This window comes from Emys orbicularis, chromosome 8 (genome assembly GCF_028017835.1).
Source record: "Emys orbicularis isolate rEmyOrb1 chromosome 8, rEmyOrb1.hap1, whole genome shotgun sequence".
Classification (NCBI taxonomy): Eukaryota; Metazoa; Chordata; order Testudines; family Emydidae; genus Emys; species Emys orbicularis.
In genome coordinates this window covers 104,456,200-104,479,385 of record NC_088690.1, presented here as the reverse complement: position 1 = coordinate 104,479,385, position 23,186 = coordinate 104,456,200, and the positions used below count along the sequence as shown (strand labels likewise).

Sequence of the window (23,186 nt, the reverse complement as noted above, 5' to 3'; positions counted from 1 at the left end):
ATAGTTCTCTGAAGATGTCTACGCAGTGTGCAGAGGCGGTCAAAAAAGCAAACAGGATGTTAGGAATCATTAAAGGGATAGAGAATAAGACGGAGAATATATTATTGCCCTTACATAAATCGATGGTACGCCCACATCTTGAATACTGCGTACAGATGGGGTCTCCTCATCTCAAAAAAGATATACTGGCACTAGAAAAGGTTCAGAGAAGGGCAACTTAAAATGATTAGGGGTTTGAAAAGGGTCCCATATGAGGAGAGATTAAAGAGGCTAGGACTTTTTCAGCTTGGAAAAGAGGAGACTAAGGGGGGATATGATAGAGGTATATAAAATTGAGTGATGTGGAGAAAGATAAGGAAAAGTTATTTACTTATTCCCATAATACAAGAACTAGGGGTCACCAAATGAAATTAATAGGCAGCAGCTTTAAAACAAATAAAAGGAAGTTCTTCTTCACACAGCGCACAGTCAACTTGTGGAACTCCTTACCTGAGGAGGTTGTGAAGGCTAGGACTATAACAGCGTGTAAAAGAGAACTGGATAAATTCATGGAGGTTAAATCCATTAATGGCTATTAGCCAGGATGGGTAAGGAATGGTGTCCCTAGACTCTGTTTGTCAGAGGGTGGAGATGGATGGCAGGAGAGAGATCACTTGATCATTGCCTGTTAGGTTCACTCCCTCTGGGGCACCCGGCATTGGCCACTGTCGGTAGACAGGATACCGGGCTAGATGGACCTTTGGTCTGACCCAGTACGGCCTTTCTTATGTAAATGCAGCAGCTACTCTTCATTCCCAGCTGCTAGTGCCGGTTGGACATCATTTGGAGAGCGGGGCAATAAGGCAAATTCTCTTAGACAAACCAGACAAATCAAAGGAAGCTGAATGTAGCTTCCTCTCAGTCCCACCTGCCGTTTGCAGCTGCTCATCTAACAGCACAGTGTTTTCATCTGCCTTCCACATGGAGGATCCATGTGCTTCTGTGTCTCAAACTATGTAGAGCACTTTCCAGGAAGAGGATGCAAGGAAACAGCAGCTCTTCAGGACATCTGTTCGGGAAGCAGCCTTCAGTCCTCTGCTGATGTGCAGAGTACCTTTCGTTAATGAGGATGTGTGGTTTGTCTGGGGTGGGTGGGTTACAATGCCAGATCTAAATCTTTGATTCAGACCTGCCCCCTCAACCTGAATGGGCTGTCTAGGTCTGCCTAGTTTGCTTGGGTCATATTTATCTGGCCCTCATTACTGTAGCATCTGAGTTACTCCCAATATTTAATGTATTTAAGCTCCCAACACTTTGTGTGGCAGGACAGTGCTACCATCCCCATATGACTGAGGATAAACTGTCTCTGTGCCTAATTGACTTTCCTGAGATCACACAGGAGGTCTGTGGCAGCTCAGTGACCTCAGCCAAACATTTAGAAAAATACAATCCCATGTAAATAGTGTTCAGCAAAACGAGAATCTGAGAGCCGGCTACAGCAGCTGCTGAGATCTGGATATTGCAGCTTATAACCATGTGTCAGATTCCAGTTATAAGTCATCCCAATAGAGAATTTCAGTAGTAAATGTAGCACAGGTTTTGATGTAACTTTCAAAGGAAGACTCAAGTTTTAGCCAGGAAGCTGGTGTAGCTGAGAAACCAGATGATTAGCATTTGCTGTCTCTAAATTGCATCCAGCAATTGGAATTCAAGCCAAATTCTGATGCAGTTGAAATACGTGGCAAAAACTTGCATGGATTATAGTGGAATTGAGATTTAGCCAGGGTATGTGATTAGGCAGGGCATTTCCTCCTGTTATTTCTAAAGGAAACATACACAGTGCTAACGGATATCCTTAGCTGAGTTTTCATGTTCTCTGGTAAAAACAAGACTGGTGGAGAGGCACATAGCTGAGAAAAGAGAGAGCGACAACCCACTTATTTGTTGATATGCGCGCGCTCGCTCTCTCTCTCTTTCTCTCTCTTTAAGCATTAGGTAATGATGGCTCTTTTCCATGCAGCAGGCCAAATGCTTATGTCCTGGGGAATTGTTCCACTATTCAGAGTAAAGTACCCTTCACCTCTTACATGCCCAGTGCTCTAATAGGAGGGTTTCCGGGAAGTTTGTGGCTTTGTTGTGCATTTGTAACCCAGAACAGTACAGCTTTATTATGGATGGCCTCTTTTGGGATAAAATCTGCATGAAACACACAAGGAAATCCTCTCACTTGGCTTGCTAAGGACAGTACGTTAGGAAGCTGTGATGTGTGGCTACAGACGGAGTAACCTCCGCTTGTAGTGAACCTGGGGGGATCTCTCTCCTTGGGATGGTTATGTAAGCTGCGTGCACACCCCCACGTTGATGTAAGGAGGTAGTTTTAGTAGAATAATGAGAGTTGTTCATAGCTAGATGTTAAGATAATACCACTCTTGTCTTTTTAACTTAATCAACCAGACAAACTAATCTGTTCCTGGGATCGAAGTGTTTAGACAAACCAGCCCCATGGGTTAATTGATTTTTGTTTTATTGTTGCCTGTTGGGGTTGTAGCTGTCTGTGAAAGTTACTGCTTGGTAATATTAACATGTAATCCAATTGGATTAGATTTTTTTCCCTTGGAATGGATCAGTGGCTTAGAATGTACCTAAGGGCAGGTTGCTGGTTTACTGCTATGCTGCTGAGATGTATGGGGGAGGGGAAGGCTTGGGGAAAAAACATTTTTGCTTCTCACCAACACTGAGCTGGAGTAAGGTGAGCTTTTTTAAGAGGCTTCTGTTTCCCTTGATCAGAAATAATTTAGAAGTGGATGACATGTTTTGAAACCCCATTAATGTGTGGCTTGCGTTCCCATTAAAAAAGAGTTCTTGGCACCAGCCAGAGTTATGAAAACATGGACTCAAAAACGGATCGCAGTGCATTGGCAAAAGACAAGGGAAAAGAAACATAAGGAGCTGATGTGACGGCTGCGGTGTCCAGCCTGACTTTATCTCTGACTTCCTGTTCAGGGACTCTGAAGGCATTTTCTTTTGCAGATGAACAATGCTAAATGCTGTAGGCCGAGCTCTTGTCCTGGCTTTATCCTTGCCTCCACTTTTGCACTCCTAATTCTTTGGGTGCGATTTCCAGCGCCTGGACACTTAAGTACCTCATTTGTGGGTGCAGTCGAGTATTTCAACATCTAAATCCTATAAGTGGCATCTGCAGTTTTGTGGGTGCAAAGATGTGACCATTGTTTGAGTATTAGGGCTGCCCCCCAAGAGAATAGTTCTGTACCTGAAAACCTTTTAAAATGAAAAGGGGCTGTGGAGCACATTAACAGCTCCTTGCCGGTACAGAGCACCCGCCTGCAAATAAAGGGAATTTTTTTTTTTTGGTTGGAAACTCAAAGATTCCAGGTGGTTCCTAAGCATAATGGAATGTTTGTGTGTGCTTGTGTGGGGTGTGAGTTCCATCACAAGCTTGCAAATAATATAATGCTCTCCAGAACGAAGGCTGCACAAGGGACCTACTGTGAACCAATTGAGGATTTTAGGTGGTTGGCTGTAGCATGCCCATTGTGCTGTCTCTGCTCTGCCTGCCTGCCTGTGCGACTTCTTCAGTGGGGAAGAAGTGAGGAGGGGACCTTCACTGTTGGGTGCCCCGAGATGTTGCTGCTTTTGCCAGTCACCACATGAGGGAAGGAACCTCTGTCCATAGATGCTCCTAAATCTTTAGCACCTCTTGTGCCGCCCCCCCCCCAAAAAAAAACCCCAAGAAACCTGTCCTTGTTTTGAAGGGTAGTAATAACTGGTGAGTTTATGCCAGGAATCAAACTGGTGCCTCTGGTGCTAACTCTGGTTTCTCTCTCTCCTCCCTCTCCCCCTTCCTCCCCGCTCTCAGGTTTTGTTGCCAGCTGCCAGCTTATTGCAATTAATGGATGTTAGACAAAACTGCTGTGATTTTCTCCAGTCCCAGCTGCACCCCACAAATTGCCTTGGAATTCGAGCCTTTGCAGATGTGCACACCTGCACTGAACTTCTGCAGCAGGCAAATGCCTATGCAGGTGAGCAAAACATCCTGGCTTATCCCAGCCACTTAGTTTGGTCCCAAGTATAAAGGATACTTGGGGCTGGAGCCATTACCAACTCGTACTTTTAATGTTTCCAAAGAACATGCAGTGGGCTTCTCTATTGGCCTTTGCAGGGCTCTGACCTGTGATGGTCCTGCAAAAGACGGAGGCCCTTCAGAATAATGGAAGCTTTGGAGGTGAAATGAAGGACTTTAGTTTAATTTGTTATGGAAAATGCAGGCAGGTGTCAGGTGAATTATGTCCTTTGTGTTCCTAAATCCGTAGTAGAAATACAGCTGCTTCTTCTGGAAAAAAACTCTATAGAACAGAGGCTGAATACTTGTCTATTTGTCTTATCAAGTTTTTTTCTCCCCTGCTCCTCTTCTGTGAGCGCAGCCTTTCAAAGCACCTTGTAGTGGGCTCCTCTGACTGATCCTTTGGGGATTTACGTTATTATGACGGACGAGGGGGAAGTTGCTCTCAGTTTTCTCAAATATTTATCCATAAGCTAATTGAAAAGCATGTCTATTCATCTTAGATGTGCCAGTATCTTGTCTTTCTCTCTCTCTGTACCGGACCTCATACACTGCAGTGTGTGTAATAGAGAACACAATCCTTAGTTCAGTCTCTTAATACATTTGATCTATATTCTATAGATACATTTTACACTTAAGATGAGAATTTGGGGGGAGGGGGAGCAGGGAGAGGTTGTTTTTGTTTTATACTCGGAAGCAACCTTAGGCAGTAACCATTCATTGATCCCAATGGGCAACTGTGAATTTACTTTATTTCTTGATATTACTTGCAACAGTTCTCTTACAGACCGCATGAGTCCAAATCTGTCTAGTTGTATTGGGCATTATGTTATCTACCAAGAACTCTTTTTAATCTAAACGAGACAAGAGAAGGCTGAGTATCTGGACAGCTAAAAGCCAAACCCTAATGCAAGGTGCTCAATCACTGAGAACATTTTGTACTTAAATGGGAGTCAGTCCAGTTACAAAGCTGCTGTTATAGTTTGCAGCCGCACCATAGGGCGCCCAATCCTGCTCAAAGCCTCCCTGACTTTGGCGAGTTCTGATATACCAAGTCGTACCAGAAGTTAACGTCCATGCTCTGGGTAATGCCTGATGACTACAAGTCTGGGAGATTAATGCCGAGCTTGGATAGAAAGGTTGCCTCTATTAGCAGCCATGCCAACTGCTACAGACGTATCGTTCAAAGTGTGCCAGGCTCTGTGTCCCAAGCAGACTGTCATTCTGCTGCACCTCAGCTAAATTCAACTTAAATGGTCCCAGTACACACCAGATGCTCTTTTGATGGCCTTCGGATGAGGAATGCTAGCTGCCTTGCGCTGTCAAGGCCCTTTGGCTAGCTACTGAGCAGTGTTAGACATGTTGATGGAGCAGTCTGTATTCCTCTTGTTTGGCAGCTGGTAGCCGATAACAACAAACCTGCGCTAGTTTGATGTGCATTCTAGGAGCAGTTGTCTAGGCAAACAGGCTTAGGGACAAATCCTGAGCTGGTGTACATTGTCATCGTTCCATTGACTTTGAAGGAAGTATGACAACCGACACCCCTGGAGGAAATGCCTCTTCAATTTAATGGCGGACTTAATTGGATACTAACCTATCGCATAACACAGATTTCACGATGACGTGGGTTTATACTCGCTGCTTGCTTTTCTGCCGTCCAGGAGGTTTGTTCCTGTATCTGTTAGCTGGTGCCCAAGGCAGAAACCCAAGTGGACCCGAGCGAGAATTCCCCGTGCTCTTAACTCCCCCGCGCCCTCCGTTCTCTAGCAGATTTGCCTTTGAGCTTTTGCCTGCTGTGCTGTGCTTTGTGTAGGCACAGCAGTGCTATTCTCCAAGTCCTTCCCCAATCAGGCTCCGCTCTCACGCTTCCTCTCCTCTGCAACATTTTGCCTGGCATTTATGGTTTTTAATCATACGGTGAGTAGGCTCTCTTCCATAACCAAAAAAAAAAAATAGGGTGGCCACCTAATTCTCCTGCGTTCTCCCTCAAATCCAGACACAACTTTCAGCCGCTCTTGTTGCATTATCCCTGAAGAAAAACGTACTCTGAAAGGAATGGATCATTGTGTAAGGGTTTGCTTGTAATACCTCATTATCCTTGCTTCCAGGACCCTGTTTAATCTTTAACCGAACAAGCAGTGCATTCTGTATATATTTATTTGGTTGTTTGGCAATTAGAAGGCCTGCTTTTGTTGCTTTATTGGCCTTCACGAGTCCCTGTTAATACAATAGCCTATATAACGTTAATGAAACTCCATTAATAAAAATGCCATTAAAATTCTTTGTTGTTTATGTAACAGCATTAAGCCGAGCCAGAAATCAGAGAGACCCCAAGGATTTTGTGAGCTCAGTTACTCGAGTACTCGAAAATGCCTAGTTTAAAAGCTTAATTTTAAACGATGGATAACTTAGGCAGGTGAAGTTGTCCTCTTTATATGAGAGGGCAGATGCTGTTAAATGTGTAAAATCAGAACATATTTTACATGCTTGTAACAAATAGCAAGGAATGAAATATTCATTGTCAACTGCCCAATCCCTATTCTGTCTTGGCTGAAATGTAGATTGCATTATCCACAGCACGTGCATTGTGCTGGATGGAGTCTTGTACTGTCCGTTGGCATAGGCACAACACGTCAGGGCCTGATTCTCATTCACACCAAAGCCATTCGTGTGAAGGTGCCCTAAAGCAGGTGCCGATTGTAATGTACACCCACCCTTATGCAGTCAGTGTTCTATAAAGTGTCAATGAGAATCAGGCCTGTTAATGTCTGAGTTCAGCCAGAGAGTTTGCCCCGTTAGCTGGAGTAATAGTCCTTTGTGATGACTGTTTTCTAGAGGACAGCAAGAGCAGAGCGAGCGGAAAGGGAGGAATGTAAGGGAAGGCATTGCCACCTGTTCTCTGTTTGCTGTCGTTTAACCCACGTGGCACCGCGAGTGCAGTACAGAACAGAACACGAGCTGCAGCCCTCATCTCGGTGCTCGTGGCTGGATTTCTCAGTGCTTGAAAATCACTGCTCTAAAGAGAATCCCCAGCAGTAAAGATTCATGTTGCCATATTCCAGCTAAAAGATAAATGGGGGCTGTACAAGCGATGGGTGAGACTGTAAGCGCCTCGGGGCAGGGGCTGTCTGTTCTCGCCTTTAGAGTACCACATGCATGATGCGAGATAGAGAGGATTTGTGTGTGTATATATCCATTTACATAATAACATAAAGCACCAACTCTCCTGCGAAACATTATAATAATGGCTGTATAAAAGAGAGCCAGCTTGCAGTAGTATGGATATTTGTCCAGCAATAAAATTGTCTGCAGACAATCTCCGCCTTTTTAAACAACAAATGTCCAATTCTTTAATTATATGGACCTGTGCCCTTTGTTAAGCTTTAATATGTAACGGAAAGCATGGTCAGACCTGAAGAGCTCTTTCAGAACTGTGTAGCAGCCGGGGAGATTGCTCCCTGTCTGATTATTTGTGACTCACAAATATTGTAGGTTCTTTATACAGTGCCTCTGTCAGAATGGAGGGGGCTGGGATGGTGGAAAGGGACTCAGGCCAGGGTGGATCCTGTGAGTTTAGAGGAAAGGGTGGGGTAGGTAGATGGTGGGGTCTGTAGTCCGAATTATGAGGATGGGGGAGACTAGGTTTGTACTTAGTGGTGATGGAGCCTGAGGACAGTAAAAGGTTGAGTAGGTGGAAGAGCGCGATGAGCGTGTGAGCAGGGGCAGGGGAGGTCAGTGGTCAGGAAAGGTAGTGGAGGTAGAGACCAGCCTACAGACTGGAGTTACTGTTAATAGTGATTTTGACCCTGGGCATTTGGCTTATTGGAGCAGGAGAGGAAGATGTAAGTATTGGGTGTCAGCCAGGATGGAGGGGGAGTGAGAGGTTAGTGGAACAGGTGGGGTGGCACAAGAGAGGGGTCAGGGTCGAGTGTGGCTGACAGCTGTTGAGATGCCTGGGTTGTTGATGGGTTGGAGGTTATGGAAGGCCTAGGAGTGGAGACGGGAGGCTGATGATTTTCCATGCTCTATTTAATCGCCCCAAGCTGCCTGAAATTTCAGCAGGATACTGTGTAATTCTTCACTTCCTGTGTGGCTGTCAGACAGCCGCTGGGTTACACACAGTGCTGACAGTGCCAGTTTTGTTGAAATGATTCAAGTCAGTGTTAGTTTTTTTGTTTAATAACTGGCAATGTTCAGAGCCTCCGTTCTACATCACAGCATTCCTTAGACCAGTGCTGCCTTACTGACTCACCAACACCACTTCCTGCCTCACCGTGTGGTTTTCTTTTGGGGGGGGGTCTCTCATCCAAGTACGGAACAAATCTAATGCTGTTTAGCTTGTGAGAGCAGACAAGGATCACATCCAGAGGTGGCATGGTTGTAGGTTACCTATTGGTCTAGAAAGGAGCTCTTCTTTCTGAATTGCCATTAGTAATTATACCTGTCATTGGAGAAAAATAGGTAGCAACACTACAGAGTTTTATTTGTGCCATTTTATGATTTATTACAATTAGTGAATGAGTCTCTGGGGCGGCATAAATAGTATTTCAAATAACATCAGGTTGCTTTAACCTGCTCTGAGAATATTTTTTTAGTCTATTCAGCATTTTGATTCCAGTGTAATCATATTTGTCTTGGGGGGCCATTGCTGTAAGAATAACAATTTTCTGAACACTGTAGTCCTTCTGTTGACTGAAAGCATGGATTTCATTATAATTTTCCTTTCCAACCTTTGATTTTTTTGAACAGAGCAGCACTTTCCCGAGGTGATGCTAGGGGAAGAATTCCTTAGCCTTAGTCTGGACCAGGTTTGCAGTTTAATATCAAGTGACAAGCTCACTGTGTCTTCAGAAGAAAAGGTACAGTAAGTTATGTAGTAATAGAGAATCTGTTCAGGCATGTTTTGAGTTTTTAGTCATTTTATTGGTAACTGGTCCCACGTTATGCTCTCTTAGAGTCCTTTTTCCAGCAGTGCACCACATCTCAAAAGGAGAGGAAATTTATAACCAATAAGAATTCTAGAACTCCATCAACATGTTCTATCACAATTTTCTCTACATAAAGTCTTGACTGTAAAATCCAGTGTTTTGTCCAGCTCCTCCCAGGGTAGGAAGGAAATTCTGTTTCTCTTTGGAAAACTGGAATCTCTCTTCCACAGGTGTAAAGCTCCTCTTCTAGACCCAAAGCATCATGAGAGAGCCAACCTTAGGCCTTTCACTGGTCCAGGATGTTCTGCAATTCAGAACTGGGTAATTCGGGGAGGAGGAGAGGTCCACGATTAGGAGGAAATAAGGAAACACTTTTCTCTGGCAGTGTGTACTTTTTTTTTTTTTTTTTTTTTTTTTTAAAGAAAAAATAATGGTGGCTGGTGCCATTTGGAAGTTTGGAATGTCAGGCACCATACCCTATTGGTAAGGCCCTACCAAATTCATGGTCCATTTTGGTCAATTTCACAGTTAGGAGTTTAAAAATCATTAATTTCATGACTTCAGCTATTTAAATCTGAAATTTCACAGTGCTGTAATTGTAGGGGTCCTGACCCAAACAGAAGTTGTGGGGGGAGGGGTTGCAAGGTAATTGTAGCGGAGGTTGCTGTACTGCTCCTTCAGAGCTGGGTGGCAGCAGCAGCGCAGAAGTAAGGCTGGCTTGGTATGATATTGCCACCCTTACTTCTGCACTGCTGGTGGGGCGCTGCCTTTGGAGCTGGGTGCCTGGCCACCAGCCACCGCTCTCCGGCCTCCCAGCTCTGAAGGCAGCGGAGCAGTAAGGGCGGCAATACCGCAAACCCCTAAAATAACCTTGTGACCCCCCTGCAACTCCCTTTTGGGTCAGGACCCCCAATTTGAGAAACGCTGGTCTCCCCTGTGAAATCTGTATAGTATAGGGTAAAAGCACACAAAAGACCAAATTTCAAAGGAGGAGACCAGATTTCACAGTCCGGGATGCATTTTTCATGGCTGTGAATTTGGTAGGGCCCTACCTGTTGGTCAAGTGCAGATGAAATAGCTGGAGGGAAGGATGGCCAAGTAGTTAGCCTGAGATTTAGGAGAAGTGGATTCAATTACACCCTCCCCTGCAAGCTTTCCTGTCTCACTTTGAGCAAGTCACGTAGCCTGTGTGCCTGTGTTTCACATGTGTACAATGAGGAGAATAGCACTGCCCTGCCTCACAGGGGGGTTGTGGGGATGAATATATCAGATTGTGAGGTGCTCAGATTTTATGGAAATGGAGGCCAGTTAAGCACCGAAAATGATAAACTACAATCACGTTCCGGTGACGATTGATCTATCACACTGACATGACCAGCTCACTCCAGGGTTTCCAACTTTCTAATGGCACAAAATGGAACACCCTAGCCCCGCCCCTTCCCTGAGGCCCCGCCCCCACTCACTACATTCTCCCTCGGTGGCTTGCTTTCCCCCACCCTCACTCACTTTCACTGGGCTGGGGCTTGGGGTGCGGGATGGGGTGAGGGCTCCAGCTGGGGGTGCAAGCTCAGGGGTGGGGCTGGGGATGAGGGGTTTGGAGTGCAGGAGGGGGCTCCAGGCTGTGGGGTGAGGCCAAGGGATTCGGAGTGTGGGAGAGGGCTGCAGGTTGAGGTAGGGGTTGAGGGTTCTGGGGTGGGGCTGGGGATGAGGGGTTCAGGATGTGGGAGGGGGCTCAGGGCTGGGGATGAGGGCTTTGGGGTGCACAATGAGGCTCCAGGTTTGGGGGGGGGGCTCAGGCTTGAGGGAGGGGGTCAGGGCTCTGGGCTGGGGGTGTGGGTTCTGGGGTGGGGTCAGGGATGAGGGCTTTGGGGTGCAGGAGGGTGTCTCAGGGCTAGCGCAGGGGGTTGGGGCGCGGGCTTACCTCGAGTGGCTCCCGGTCAGCAGCGCAGCGGGGCTAAGGCAGGCTGCCTGCCTGTCCTGACACCGAGTTGCGCGCACCCTGGAAGTGGCCAGCAGATCCGACACTAGTAGGCAGTAGGGGCAGGAGGTTCCCGGCCAATGGGAGTGCGGAGCTGGTGCTCGGGGCGGGGGCAGCGCGCGGAGCCCTGTGGCTCCCCCCGCCTAGGAGCTGGACCTGCTGGCTGCTTCTGGGGCGCAGCACGGTGCCAGGACACATAGGGACCTGCCTTAGTGCTGCTGCACCACCAACCGGACCTTTAATGGCCCGGTCGGCGGTGCTGATCGGAGCTGCCAGAGTCCCTCTTTTACCAGGTGTTCCGGTCAAAAACCGGACACCTGGTCACTCTAGCTCACTCACATGCAAAAACTGAGCTATAGATGCGTAATGAATTTGTCATCAGGAAACTAAAAGGGAAGAACAAACTGTCATCCTGTACGTATGATTTTGACACAGATTTGCTCTGCTTGTACTGAGCAGCTTGCACAGGGTTTTACTAGCTCTTCCCACCGCTGTGTTAATAAATAGCCTTTACTGTCCGTGTTCCCACAGTTTGGAAAGCCAGCCTTTCACTCGTCTCTTCTGGACTTCATACAGTTGAAAACATAATTTTGTTGGTAGGTTTTGAAGTTCAGCATGCAAGACTGTAAAAGAAAATGTAAGCTGAAGCTGCACATTCAAAACAGAAATTAATAACAGGCTAGACATGCAAAAAGAATGGGATTAATGTAGACACGCAGGATATGTTCTGGCATCCAAAGAAAATTCCAGAAATTCAGGTCTTATTGACACAGTAGTCCATTAGCTAGTGTAAACTTCAGTATTGTAGGCAGTAACATTTCTCTGACCTTGCATATTCATCTCTTCCAATGTTCTCATGTAGCAGATCATTTTTAAAAATAATTTGATGCAGTAAGTAGACAAATGTTTAAAACGGCATAGGGCTAAATTGTCATAACCAGATTTTATGAGAAGCGGTCACTTTTAAAGTAGGTTAAACTCTTCATGGGTAAAGAAATAAGTTGAAATGCCTATTCTTGATGTGTCTTCTGTGTATAATGGAACTAATGAACCAGCAAATTCCATCTTCCAGAATAGATGGACGTGTTCTAGTCAGATACCTGTAGGCCCAAACTGTAACGGGGCATTGGGAGGCACTGCTTTTAGAATATTCCTGTCACCAAAGTAATCTGTCTTGTTTGTATACATTTGGTCAGCCTGAAGGGTTGTCCTCTTAGTACCTCTGCTGTACCTGGGTGCATCTCTCTCTCCTTACTTCATTGCTTCTTTAACTGCAGACATCAGACATAGAAAGAGGGACCTTTTTTTTTTTTTTTTTTACAAAATCAAGTTTGTTCAGACATATAAAAACTAGGAGCTAACAGTGCATGAAACTGGGACTTTGCAGTAACCTGCAGAAGTGGTAACCCAGCCCCCATTACTGTGTGCCTCACAATGTTTAATGTATTGATCCTCAAACACCCATGTGAGATAGAGAAGTGCTGTTATCCCCAATTTACAGAGTGGGATGACTGAGGCAGAGAGTAAGGTCACACAGGGTACGTCTACACAGCATTTTGGAACAAGCGGGAGCATGTCTCCCAGCCTGGGTTGACGGACTCGGGTTAGCAGGGCTTGCGCCAGTGCTCTAAAAATAGCTGTATGGACAGGGCTTTGATGTTGTGGCTCATGATAGCGCTTGGGTCCTGAAGCCTGCCTCCGTCCCTAGACCTGGGCTGGGAAGCTCCCTCGCTCATTCACTCTGAAGTTCTGTCGCCGGACCCACAGGGAGTCTGTGGCAGAACAGGGGATTGAACCCACGTCTCTTGTGTCTTGGGCTAAAATTTGCTTATTGATCCATCACTTAAACCTAATATAATATAACCGAGGCTGTGAGACCAATCCCCTATGGACATGCACCCCGTGCCAAGCTACGGAAGCTGGTGTAGAACTTCCCCTCAGAATCTGGGGTCATCAGAGATTTCTGTATTGGAAAACGCCAAGGCTCACTCTGTCTTCTCTCAGGTAGTGTGCACAGAGTTGATATTCCAACCTCGTATAAAAGCTTTTCGGGCAGTCCCAGTCTCTTCCTACACTTTGTTCGTTACTCAGCAAGTCAGAGCTCCCCTTCTCCTAAACTTGAGGGCTGCACCTTGGTTTGGGTAGGTGGCTCTCATTGAACCGAATGGAAGGAATTGCCCCAATTCAGAGAGATTGGCTTTCTCACATCCAGGTTCTCTGTGGTGTGTAGCTGGAGAGCTCTGTCTCAAAGTCACACGGGCTTTGCAAACAATGGAAGGGTCATGGCCATTCAGATTCTGTTGGGCCGGCTGTGAAATGCTCTGGATGCTGAGTAGAGTCGTGCACTGAAATACAAAAACTGGTCGGAACCTGGTAACAATTATAATTCTGCAGAACAGTGGAAACTGACAACTTTTGAAATAAAAGAAGTTGGGATTTTGGGCTAAGATTTTTTTCCTCTCTTAAAAATTGAATTAAGTGCTGTTGGGAGGTGCCAGAGGTACACCTTGTGAGTCTGAATTTTCCCATTTATCCACAGAGTAGGTACAGCATGGGTAGCATCAGTATAAACTTCCTTCACACTATACCAGCAGTGTTCTTCAATCTTATTTTGGATGGCTCGAGATAGCCATCAACTCTTTTTGACTAAATTCTGACCAGTGGAATTGGTGCCCTCACATGACCTTAATTTCTCCAAACTGGAGGCCTTGGACTCAACATGGCTGCCTCCCAGAAGAAACTAAGATACTTGTAAATTGTGGGACTGATCATTTGGTGACTGCCTGGAAGGCATGTACTCATTACTCTGAATGAGTATGCCAGATTCCAAGTTTCTGGATGTAAGGGATACACTTGAAATCTCTTAGGAGAGAGGGAGGCTATTTTGGTAACCATTGATGGGAAGGGCAAAGGTCAGCACTGGGATATTTCACATGTATGTAGAGGCCCACAGTGAATAAGTGCCAAATTTTACAATGCTGTCTCAGTGGGATCATGGGAATTGTCAGTCAGTCATCCTGTTGCAAGGATCTGGATTATACTACATGATATCTCCAACTGCCCTGCCCCCTTTCCCTACTCTGCAGGTTTTCTCTGGAATGCCTTTTATGTTTCGGATAGGTTTTTAGTCCCTGTCTACACTAGGGTTGTAGCTGTTGTGGTTTCAACTCCTTTGTGGATGGGCCTTTACTAACTGATCTTTAACCAAATGTTGAACAATATGGGCAGAATGAAATGCTCTTAGATACTCCACCAAACACCACTCTCTACCCAACAGTTGAGGTTTTTATTTTAATTTTTTTTAGTACATCACAGCATGCATATTCTTCCAGGATTCTGTGGTGGTGGTGTGTGTTTGTTCTACGGCATACTCTCCACTGTAGCTACTGCTATACAAAGTGTCTGTTCTTGGCCTTAAGTTTGGCCGCTTATCTGAACCTGTTTGATCTGGAAATAAAGCCGGAATTCTGCTCAGACCAGGCTTGTTTCAGCTATCAGAGGAGGGTGAAATGTAAGAACTGGAACAACTGGCAAAATAATAGAGATTTCATTGCACATGTTGTGAGCATGTTCCATGGTTGTTTTTAGGCTTTGGAAGGAGGTGATGAAGGGATTTAAATCTGATCTTAAGCACTGAATTAGCATGTGATCCCAAAACGTGAAGCTGACCTTTCCTGTATTACAAATAATAAATCCTTGTGTGTTGTTTTTACGAATAATGCCCGGCATAAATGCTGAAAGACTAATTGGCTTTGTCTTCATTCCAATACCTAACGTAATGGAGGTGTGTACTGGGCTGGATGGACCTGCTTCGCTTTGAGAATGTCATTGATCATCTAATGATGAAACGGGATTTATCAAAGTGTGCAGCCCTGTTCTCTTGACACACATGATCAATGCTTGGGGAAATGTTTGTGCTCTGCATATATGCAGCATTGTGCTGCTTTGTGTCTTTCTGCATTATTACTTGCTAGAACTCTTATCCCTGGTGCATCTTTTCTTTCTTTAGATACTGCAAACCTGATGCTTAGACCACTAAGCCTCTGGCTTTGATAATTACTGAGAAGGCACGTTCTCTTTTCTATAGTTAATTGTACTCTCTCTGCATAGGTCTTTGAAGCTGTTATATCTTGGATAAATTATGAGAAAGAGTCTCGCTTAGAACACATGGCTAAACTGATGGAGCATGTTCGTCTGCCCCTTTTGCCCAGAGATTATCTTGTACAGGTTAGTGCATTTAAAGAAAAAAAATCCTCACATTAAAACTGAGTGTAGTTCCTTAGCCTGTGCACTCGATTGTTTGAGCGCTTCTGTTGTGGGTGGTTTGGCATTTATCTGTGTCTGTGGGGGGGAAGACCAGAGTCAATACTTTACAGTGCGCCTTCAATCTGAGTGGGACTTAAAGATAATTCAAGCACTGAAAACCCTTTTTCTCCCTGAATGTTTTCTGTATTCTACTGGGCAGTGCACCTTAAAACTGCCACAAATGTGGAAATATGTATTTTTTTTTTTTTAAAGGCATCCATTTACCTGTTTTTATAGCTGGTTAAATTAAGGGTCTGATTCTGAAGCAGAGCCATGCACATGGGATTCCTGCAGAATCCAGATGGAGGCTTTTGGGAATATATATGCTTCAAGACCATACAGAATCCAAAAATGCTGCTGTTAGATGTCACTTTTGCACTTCAAAGTATTTTTTTTTAGGTTATATCTACACTTCAAGCTGTGGATGTGATTCCCAGCTTGAGGAGACATACCAAGGTAGCTCTGATGGAGTTAGTATGCTAAAAATAGTTTAGCCGTGGTGGCATGAGAGGTGGGAGGGGCTAGCTGCCCCAAGTATGTACTTGTCCGACACCATAGGCACGTACTCAAGGCAGCTAGCACTTCCCACCTCTTGTGTCACCATGGCTATTCTCTATTTTTAGCACGCTACTTCGATGAGAGCTATTAGGCACTGGTGCTGGGCTGAATTTCCTGGAAAAAAAAAATCAGCCTGCATGCTGTTGGACCACCTCTGTACCAGGACTGGTGTATCTGTGTAAATAAGTTAAACTTAGACTAGAGACAGACTCTACACCACTGATTTCTCCTTCACTGAGAAGCTGACCTGAAAGGCCCTAGAAGTCTGCTACTGCTTGGGAGAGAGGGAGGGCTGATGTCAGAACAGGACACAGGTGTTGGGAGAAGTAGCAACAGTAATGCAAGTTGTAGTTGCTATGTGTTAGGCTTTCGACATAAAACCAGCTAAAGCCTCCCCACCCCCAATATTCCCCAAGCCTCCCTCTGTATACAGCTCAATTGTTTGGGCGTGATGTGAGTGATGGTCAGGGTGCAGGACTCCACCCTCCCCAGACAGAAGCTGCACTATTGGTGTAAAATGCCAGTCCTTGTGTTTGAACTGGGTGCAAAGTGATTCCTGTCCTTTCAGGAAAATCAGTGCCTTTCTGCAGAAAGGATTTAGTTTCCAATATGAGGATGAAAGCAACCCTCATTGTTTGGATGCAGTTATGACTTCAGAACAGATAGACCTGCATAAACAGATCTTTAAAGATCTGGTAAGAAAGAGAGCAAACTTGGAAGTAAATATCGTGTGCCGTAGCAGGTCCTTACTGAAGACTCAGAATTCTGCCCACTAATGTTGCTGCTATTCTATCTTTCTCACTGCGGTACTTTTACAAAAAAATCCCAATCTCTTTCCTATATTTTCGCTGAAAACTCCCTAGTGCAATACATCCATTCAAGTAATCTTTATTGGCATTCCCAGACAGTTGAAGAAGAAGCTTTAATCAAGAATAACAACACGTGTAAAGACTTCCTTATTGAGGCCATGAAATATCACTTGCTTCCTCTGGATCAAAGGCAATTGATAAAGAATCCTAGAACAAAACCAAGGACTCCAGTTAGCCTGCCAAAGGTAAGCTAAATTCTCTTCCAAAATAGAGAAACTTGGGAGGGGAAATGTAGGTCTCTCTCTTTTTTTTTTTTTTTTTTAAATTGGTTTTGATATTGCATCATTAGAGGCATCATTCACCTTTGAGCTTGTTCTCTTACTAGATTTCATTTGATTGATTCCTAATTCTGTTGCGTTTCAGTGGCTGATAGGGCCTGACCCAAAGCCTGCTGAAGTCAGTCTGACAATGGCACGGGTACTGGAGATTCCCCGTGCCAGGGGAATGCCCAGCAGAGGATGTGTGGCTAGTCTCCGATCCTTTTTGTGTTGCCTGAGCAGAACAGGGACAAGAATCTGCCTCGCAGTCTCCTTAAAATTGGTTACTATCCTGGAAGCGTGGAGGGTAGCAAATATTCTACCGGTCTTCAGAAATAGCTAGCATTTATCCTGGGAATTGCAGACCAGCGAGCCTAATTTCCGTAGGAGGGAAACTAGTTTAAATGACCATTTTAAAAATAGGGTTCGACACTCACATGCGTAACGAGAACAGCTGCAGTTCCATTAGATAGGCTAGCTGTTTTTTAGAAGAGCTAGAAAACCTTCTGCATTGGAGCATGAGCCAGTCACTAGCTGATGAGGGTTATGAAGATACTTCCTTTATGGGCAAGTAATTCCATAGTGGTCTACTACAGGGTTTTATTGCATCCTCCTGCGGTACTCTCTGTAGTATCAGGGACATGATACTGGAGTAGACTGGTCTGATCCAATATGGCAGTTCCTATGTTCCAATTTCCTACTGTTTGGTTCTCAAAATATTTCGTTCTAGACCACCAGAAGTGTTGTGGGGGCTACTGGTGGCCTTGGGACTATAATTGAGAACCGCTGGTCCATGGGATAGGCAGGGGTTTACAGTGCTCAGAGTGTTGGCTGAGATTTCTGCTGAGTGAAACAGCATGGATATTGTGCAGTTGGAGAGGGCTATGGTGCTTTTAGCTCTCATTAGTTCATCTGCATGTTGGAGGCGGAGCCTGATATAGCAAAAAAACAACAACAAACAACGTTATCTGAAAACTGGCTCATAGCAGATTCTGAGCAGCGACTAAAAATAGATGCGGCACAAGAAAAAATAACTCAAGAGATTCCCTGTATTGATATGGGAGCTGTGCGCTGCTCTGCATCCATGTTCATTAGTAAGAAAAAGATGGAGAAGAAAAATGCTACCCCATCCCCAAAGCATACAGGCGGCTTGCACAGAAAACTGAAGTTATTAATGAGAATTTCAGACTGTAAGATGTCAAATCACGTGCCTATTCCTCCAGATATAAACCATAGGAAGTTAGATTTCGTGAGACTGTGTACCAGTTTTATCTCAGGAGGCAGTATTCAGATACTGATTTGTTGGATTGTGGATACTGTTAATTTGCAGTTCTATAGTGTGCGCATCGTATTTTCCTACATATTGTGGTTCTTAATAGGAATTAATCTACACACTCTACCTTTTGGGTTGTCACGATGAATGTGTCACTGTCCTTTACGGACCATGTGCCTGAATCATAGAACTGTAGAAACGAGAGGTGGAAAAGATTTGAGGTCAGCAAGTTCAGAGGTTCTCAACATTTTCTATACCATGACCCCAAAGTACGAAAGAAAAACCTACTAGCCGGGCCCCCCACCTCTGCCTTCTATCTAGCCGTAAAGAAAGGGAGGGAGGTTGTGATCCTGCTGCCCCTTCCTCATTGAGAAACTATATATGGTCTTGTCTATTGCCCCTACCAATGTGGGATTGTTGCATTCTGTATAATCTCCACTGCTTTGTCAGCTCCTCGTTTTAAATGTCTTAAGCTCCATGGCTTTCCACCCTTTTCCTTGGGAGTATAGTCCACAATTAGTAGGTCACCCTTGTTAGGAAATGTTTCCTAATAACTTTTTACCTTGTCACCTCAATTTCATGCTATTGCTTCTACATTAAACAGTTATACAGAAGGTCTCTTTCCTTGTTTTTTATGCCCTGTAAATACTTCTAGACTGTTATCTAACCATCCCATTCCACCCCGACCCTCTGGGACTTGAACTCAGGACCTTTACATACTAGGCTACATAGTTTTTTCTTAGGAACAAGAGATCGGGTTTTATTTTTTCCGCCGGCATGCTGTTTGTCTGTTCCAAGGCTAATTATCTTGGTGTCAACTCCTCAGCCTTCTTAAAATACGGTTGTCTTGTGTAATGCTTGCTCCTGCTGGCATGCTGTGCTGTGATAAGAGGAATAAATCTCTCTCAATAGCTGGAAAGAATAAGAAGTAATGTATTCAGAGCAATGCACAAATCAAACTGCTTTCTCAATGAAGGAGCCAGTGACTGTTTCAAAAATCTGCCTGGGTTCCGCTGCCGCTTGGTTGCTATGGGCATCCATCAACTGCTGAGCTCTCATCGGGAATGTTCCGGTGTTCCCAAACACAACAGTCACGTGCAAGAAATGTGTAGTTCGGGGGCTTCAGAAAATGCATTGGGATTTGATTTTTTTTTTTTTTTTCCTGCTATTGATCAATATAAAGTTTACTAAGATCTACGCAATTTAGACTTAAAATGCACTGGATTTGTATCTGTGCACATGTTGCACCAGAGACCTTAGGAAGCTGACAAGGATCCCTCTCTGCAATCCACAGACAGACCTAATAATCCAGTGGTTCTCAAACTGTGGGTCGGGACCCCAAAGTGAGTCAGGACCCCATTTTAGTGCGGTTGCCAGGGCTGGCTTAGACTTGCTGAGGCCCAGGGCCAAAGCTGAAGCCTGAGCCCCACCACCCTGGGGCCGAATCCTGAGTTTTGAAGCCCTGGGTGGCAGGGCTTCGGTTACAGGCCCCCTGCTGGGGCTGAAGCCCTGGGTGGCAGGGCTTAGGTTACAGGCCCCCTGCTGGGGCTGAAGCCCTGGGGCTTCAGTTTTGCCCCCTCCCTCGCACAGGGTGGTGGGGCTCGGGCTTTGGCCCCCCATCCTGGGCTGTGGGGCTCGGGCGGGCTCAGGCTTCGGTCCCCACTCCTGGGGTCGTGTAGCAAGTTTTGGTGTCGGAAGGGGATCGCGGTGCAATGAAGTTTGAGATTCCCTGTAATACTCTAATCCCTTACACAGACATGGTGCTTTCTGAGGGAATGGTCTACCTGGAGAGCTTCACTTATTTATCAGCATCAACTTTTGTCAGCATAACTATGAAAACCACAAATAAGCAGTGGTCTGGCCACTAAAACAACACTGAGGTCTTCTCCACTTAGAGCACTGGTGCATTGTGCGTGTCTGTGGTGGGATAAGAAATGCTGCGTTGGTTTATGCATGACAAAGGTAAATGTGACAAGGCACATGGGCAATAAATAAATCAATGAGGTGATGGGCTGCTGGATTAAGCAGGGCTGCCATGGCTGGGGCTACGTTACAAAATGGGGGATAAACTTAGAAAAAGAATCTTCAGAGGTCATTTGAGAAAATTCTATTAAGACAGTCCTGGGAGATGGGACGTCCAGCCAGGAGTATGTCTGATTAGCCTTCAAATATGTATTTCCTCCCTTAAAGGCCAACGATTTCCATTCCCTTTGGTTCCTTTTCCTTGGCAGGGTGGGAATGGGGGATTTCCTTGAATCTCTAGGTCTCTTTACAACTCTTCTGCTGCAATGGGAAAGGTTTTGAGGGAAGAGTCCATGGGGAAATCCCGATTGCATAAGAACATAAGAGCTGCAATACTGGGTCAGATCATGGTCCATCTTGCCCAGTATCCTGTCTTGGACAATAGGCCATATCAAAGCTTCAGAGGGAATGTACAGAACTGGGTAGTTATGGTGTGATCCATCCATCTTCCATTCCCAGCTTCTGGTAGGCAGAAGTTTAGGGTTGCCCCAAGCATGGGGTTGAGTCGCTGACTATCTTGGCTAATAACCATTGATGGACCTATCCTCTGAATTTATCCAGTTCCTTTTTTGAACCCAGTTATACTTTTGGCCTTCACAACATCCCATGCCAATGAGTTCCACAGGTTAGTTGTGTGGAAAAAGTTCTTCCTCTTGTTTGTATTAAACCTGCTGCCTATTAATTTAATTTGGTGACCCCTGGTTAGTGTATTGTGTGAAAAGGTAAATAACACTTCTCTATTAATTTCCCCCCGACACACTATTCATGATTTTTATAGACCTTTATCATATCCTCCTAGTTGTCTCTTTTCTAAAATGAACAGGCCTAATCTTTAGTCTGTCCTCTTAGGGAAGCTGTTCCACACCATTGGTCATCTTTGTTGCCCTTCTCGGAATGTTTTCCAGTCCCGCTATATCCTTTTTGAGATGGGACGACCAGAATTGGACTTAATAGTCAAGGTGTGGGTGCATCATGGATTTATACAGTTGCAGTAAGATATTGTCTTTTTTTAATACCTTTCCTAACAGTATATTAGGAACTATTAACCTTTTTGACTGCTGCTGCTCATTGAGCATAACTGTCCATGGTGACTCCAACATCTTTCTTTCGCAGCAGTTAGTTTAGAACTCATAATTATATATGGATAGTTGGGATTATGTTTTCCAATATGCATTACTTTGCCCTTATCAACGCTGAATTTCATCTACCATTTTGTTGCCCAGTCACCCAGTTTTGTGAAATCTCTCTAACTCCTCAGTCTGCTTTGAACTTAATTATTTTGAATAATTTTGTATTGTTTGCAAACTTTGCCAGTTCTCTATTTACCTCCTTTCCAGATCATTCATGAATATGTTGAACAGCCCAGGTCTCCATACAGATCCTTGGGGGACCCTGCTGTTCACCTCTGTCCATTGTGAAAACTGTCCCTTTTTTTGTTCATACCCTTTGTCTCATCTTTCAACCAGCTACTGATCCAGGAGAGGACCTTCCCTCTCATCCCATGGTTACTTAGTTTGAGCCTTTGGTGAGGGACTTTGTCAAGGCTCTCTGAAAACCCAAATACGCTATATTGACTCGATCACCCTTATTCCCATGCTTGTTGACTCTCTGAGAATTCAGACACATTGGTGATGCCTGACTTCCTTCTACACAAGCCGTGTTGACTCTTCCTCCCCCCCCCCCCCCAATTGTGTTTACCTGTGTGTCCGATTATTCTCTTCTTTACTATAATTCTGCCAATTTGCCTGGCACTGACACTAGGCTCACTAGCCTGTAATTGCCAGGATCTCCTCTGGAGCCCTTTTTAAAAACCGGTATTACATTAGCTACCTTCCAGTCATCTGGTACAGAGGCTGATTTCAGTCCTAGTTCTGCAATACTACTAACTGTGGTATTTAACCTGTCGTATGGGCATAGATCCCAGAGATCTAGTCCAACCAAAAGAGAGCACCTCTCACCAACTGTCCCTCAAGAACCACGTTGGTGCTTTGTGGCCTCTGAGCAAGAGCCGTAAGTGGGGATTTGAAAATGTAGGGATTGCATTAGAGTGAGGAAAAGGGCACAGCAACCCCATAGAGATTGGCCATAGAGCAAGATTTCCTAAGGGGGAAGTATCCCATCTGCCAGAGGGGGAGAATGCAAAGAACTTTGGTCAGTCTTTGGGGCCGTTGAAGTTCTGCTGACCCAGTTGGGTTGCTTGAGGAATGATAATTGGTGGGCTGGAGCACCCTGATGCAAGCCAAAAAACTGCTTGCAGACCAGCTTGTGTGACAGGAAATCTGTTGATGTATATTGAGGTCAGCATAAGCCCAAAAGCCTGCTTTCCTTGTAGGCTTTCCCCCTAAACAGTATGTAATAAGCTGTACTCCCAGGCGTATAGGTCCTCTAGGGGCAGATTCCCAAAGGGACCAACCCTTTTATGCCTTTGAAAAATCTCCCCTTCTCCCCGCATAGACAACCCCTCAGCCGTCAATATAGCTCACTTTGACTAGGTTCTGGTAGCGGTTTTTATTTTGCAGGATGCAGGCCGCTGTGTAAACAGTCCTTGACCTAAGGGGTTCCCTTCTCTTGTTTTTCCTTCCCAGGTAATGATTGTGGTTGGTGGGCAAGCGCCCAAAGCCATCCGGAGTGTGGAGTGTTACGATTTTGAGGAGGATCGGTGGGAGCAGATAGCTGAGCTTCCCTCCCGGAGATGCAGAGCAGGTAAGTGGAACATGTCCAGTGGCCTCCATCATTTTCCTGCTAAATTCCTTAGGGGACAGAAGTGTATTCAGCCCCTCTCTGTTCCCAGCCACCAACAGCTCTGCCTCCCACCAAGATCCAGGAGAAGGCTTCACTCCCCCAAATGGGCACAAAGCCACCTCACTCCCCACTACTTCCTCTATGCTATCCCTTCCATCTCCTCTGGCCTGGCTTCACAGTGGGAGCCAATTTTA

At 45.2% G+C, this 23,186-nt stretch overlaps 1 protein-coding gene across 1 annotated transcript in view; it reads left to right on the top strand.

The window, feature by feature from the left end:
- The window catches only part of KLHL3 (kelch like family member 3), a 52,474-nt gene that overhangs the window by 17,915 nt on the left and 11,373 nt on the right, over positions 1-23,186 (top strand). The window contains exons 4-8 of the mRNA XM_065409416.1: positions 3,857-4,019; positions 8,810-8,919; positions 15,077-15,193; positions 16,734-16,883; positions 22,836-22,953. Coding sequence (XP_065265488.1) covers positions 3,857-4,019; positions 8,810-8,919; positions 15,077-15,193; positions 16,734-16,883; positions 22,836-22,953 — 658 coding nt within the window. The remainder of the gene's footprint in view (positions 1-3,856; positions 4,020-8,809; positions 8,920-15,076; positions 15,194-16,733; positions 16,884-22,835; positions 22,954-23,186) is intronic.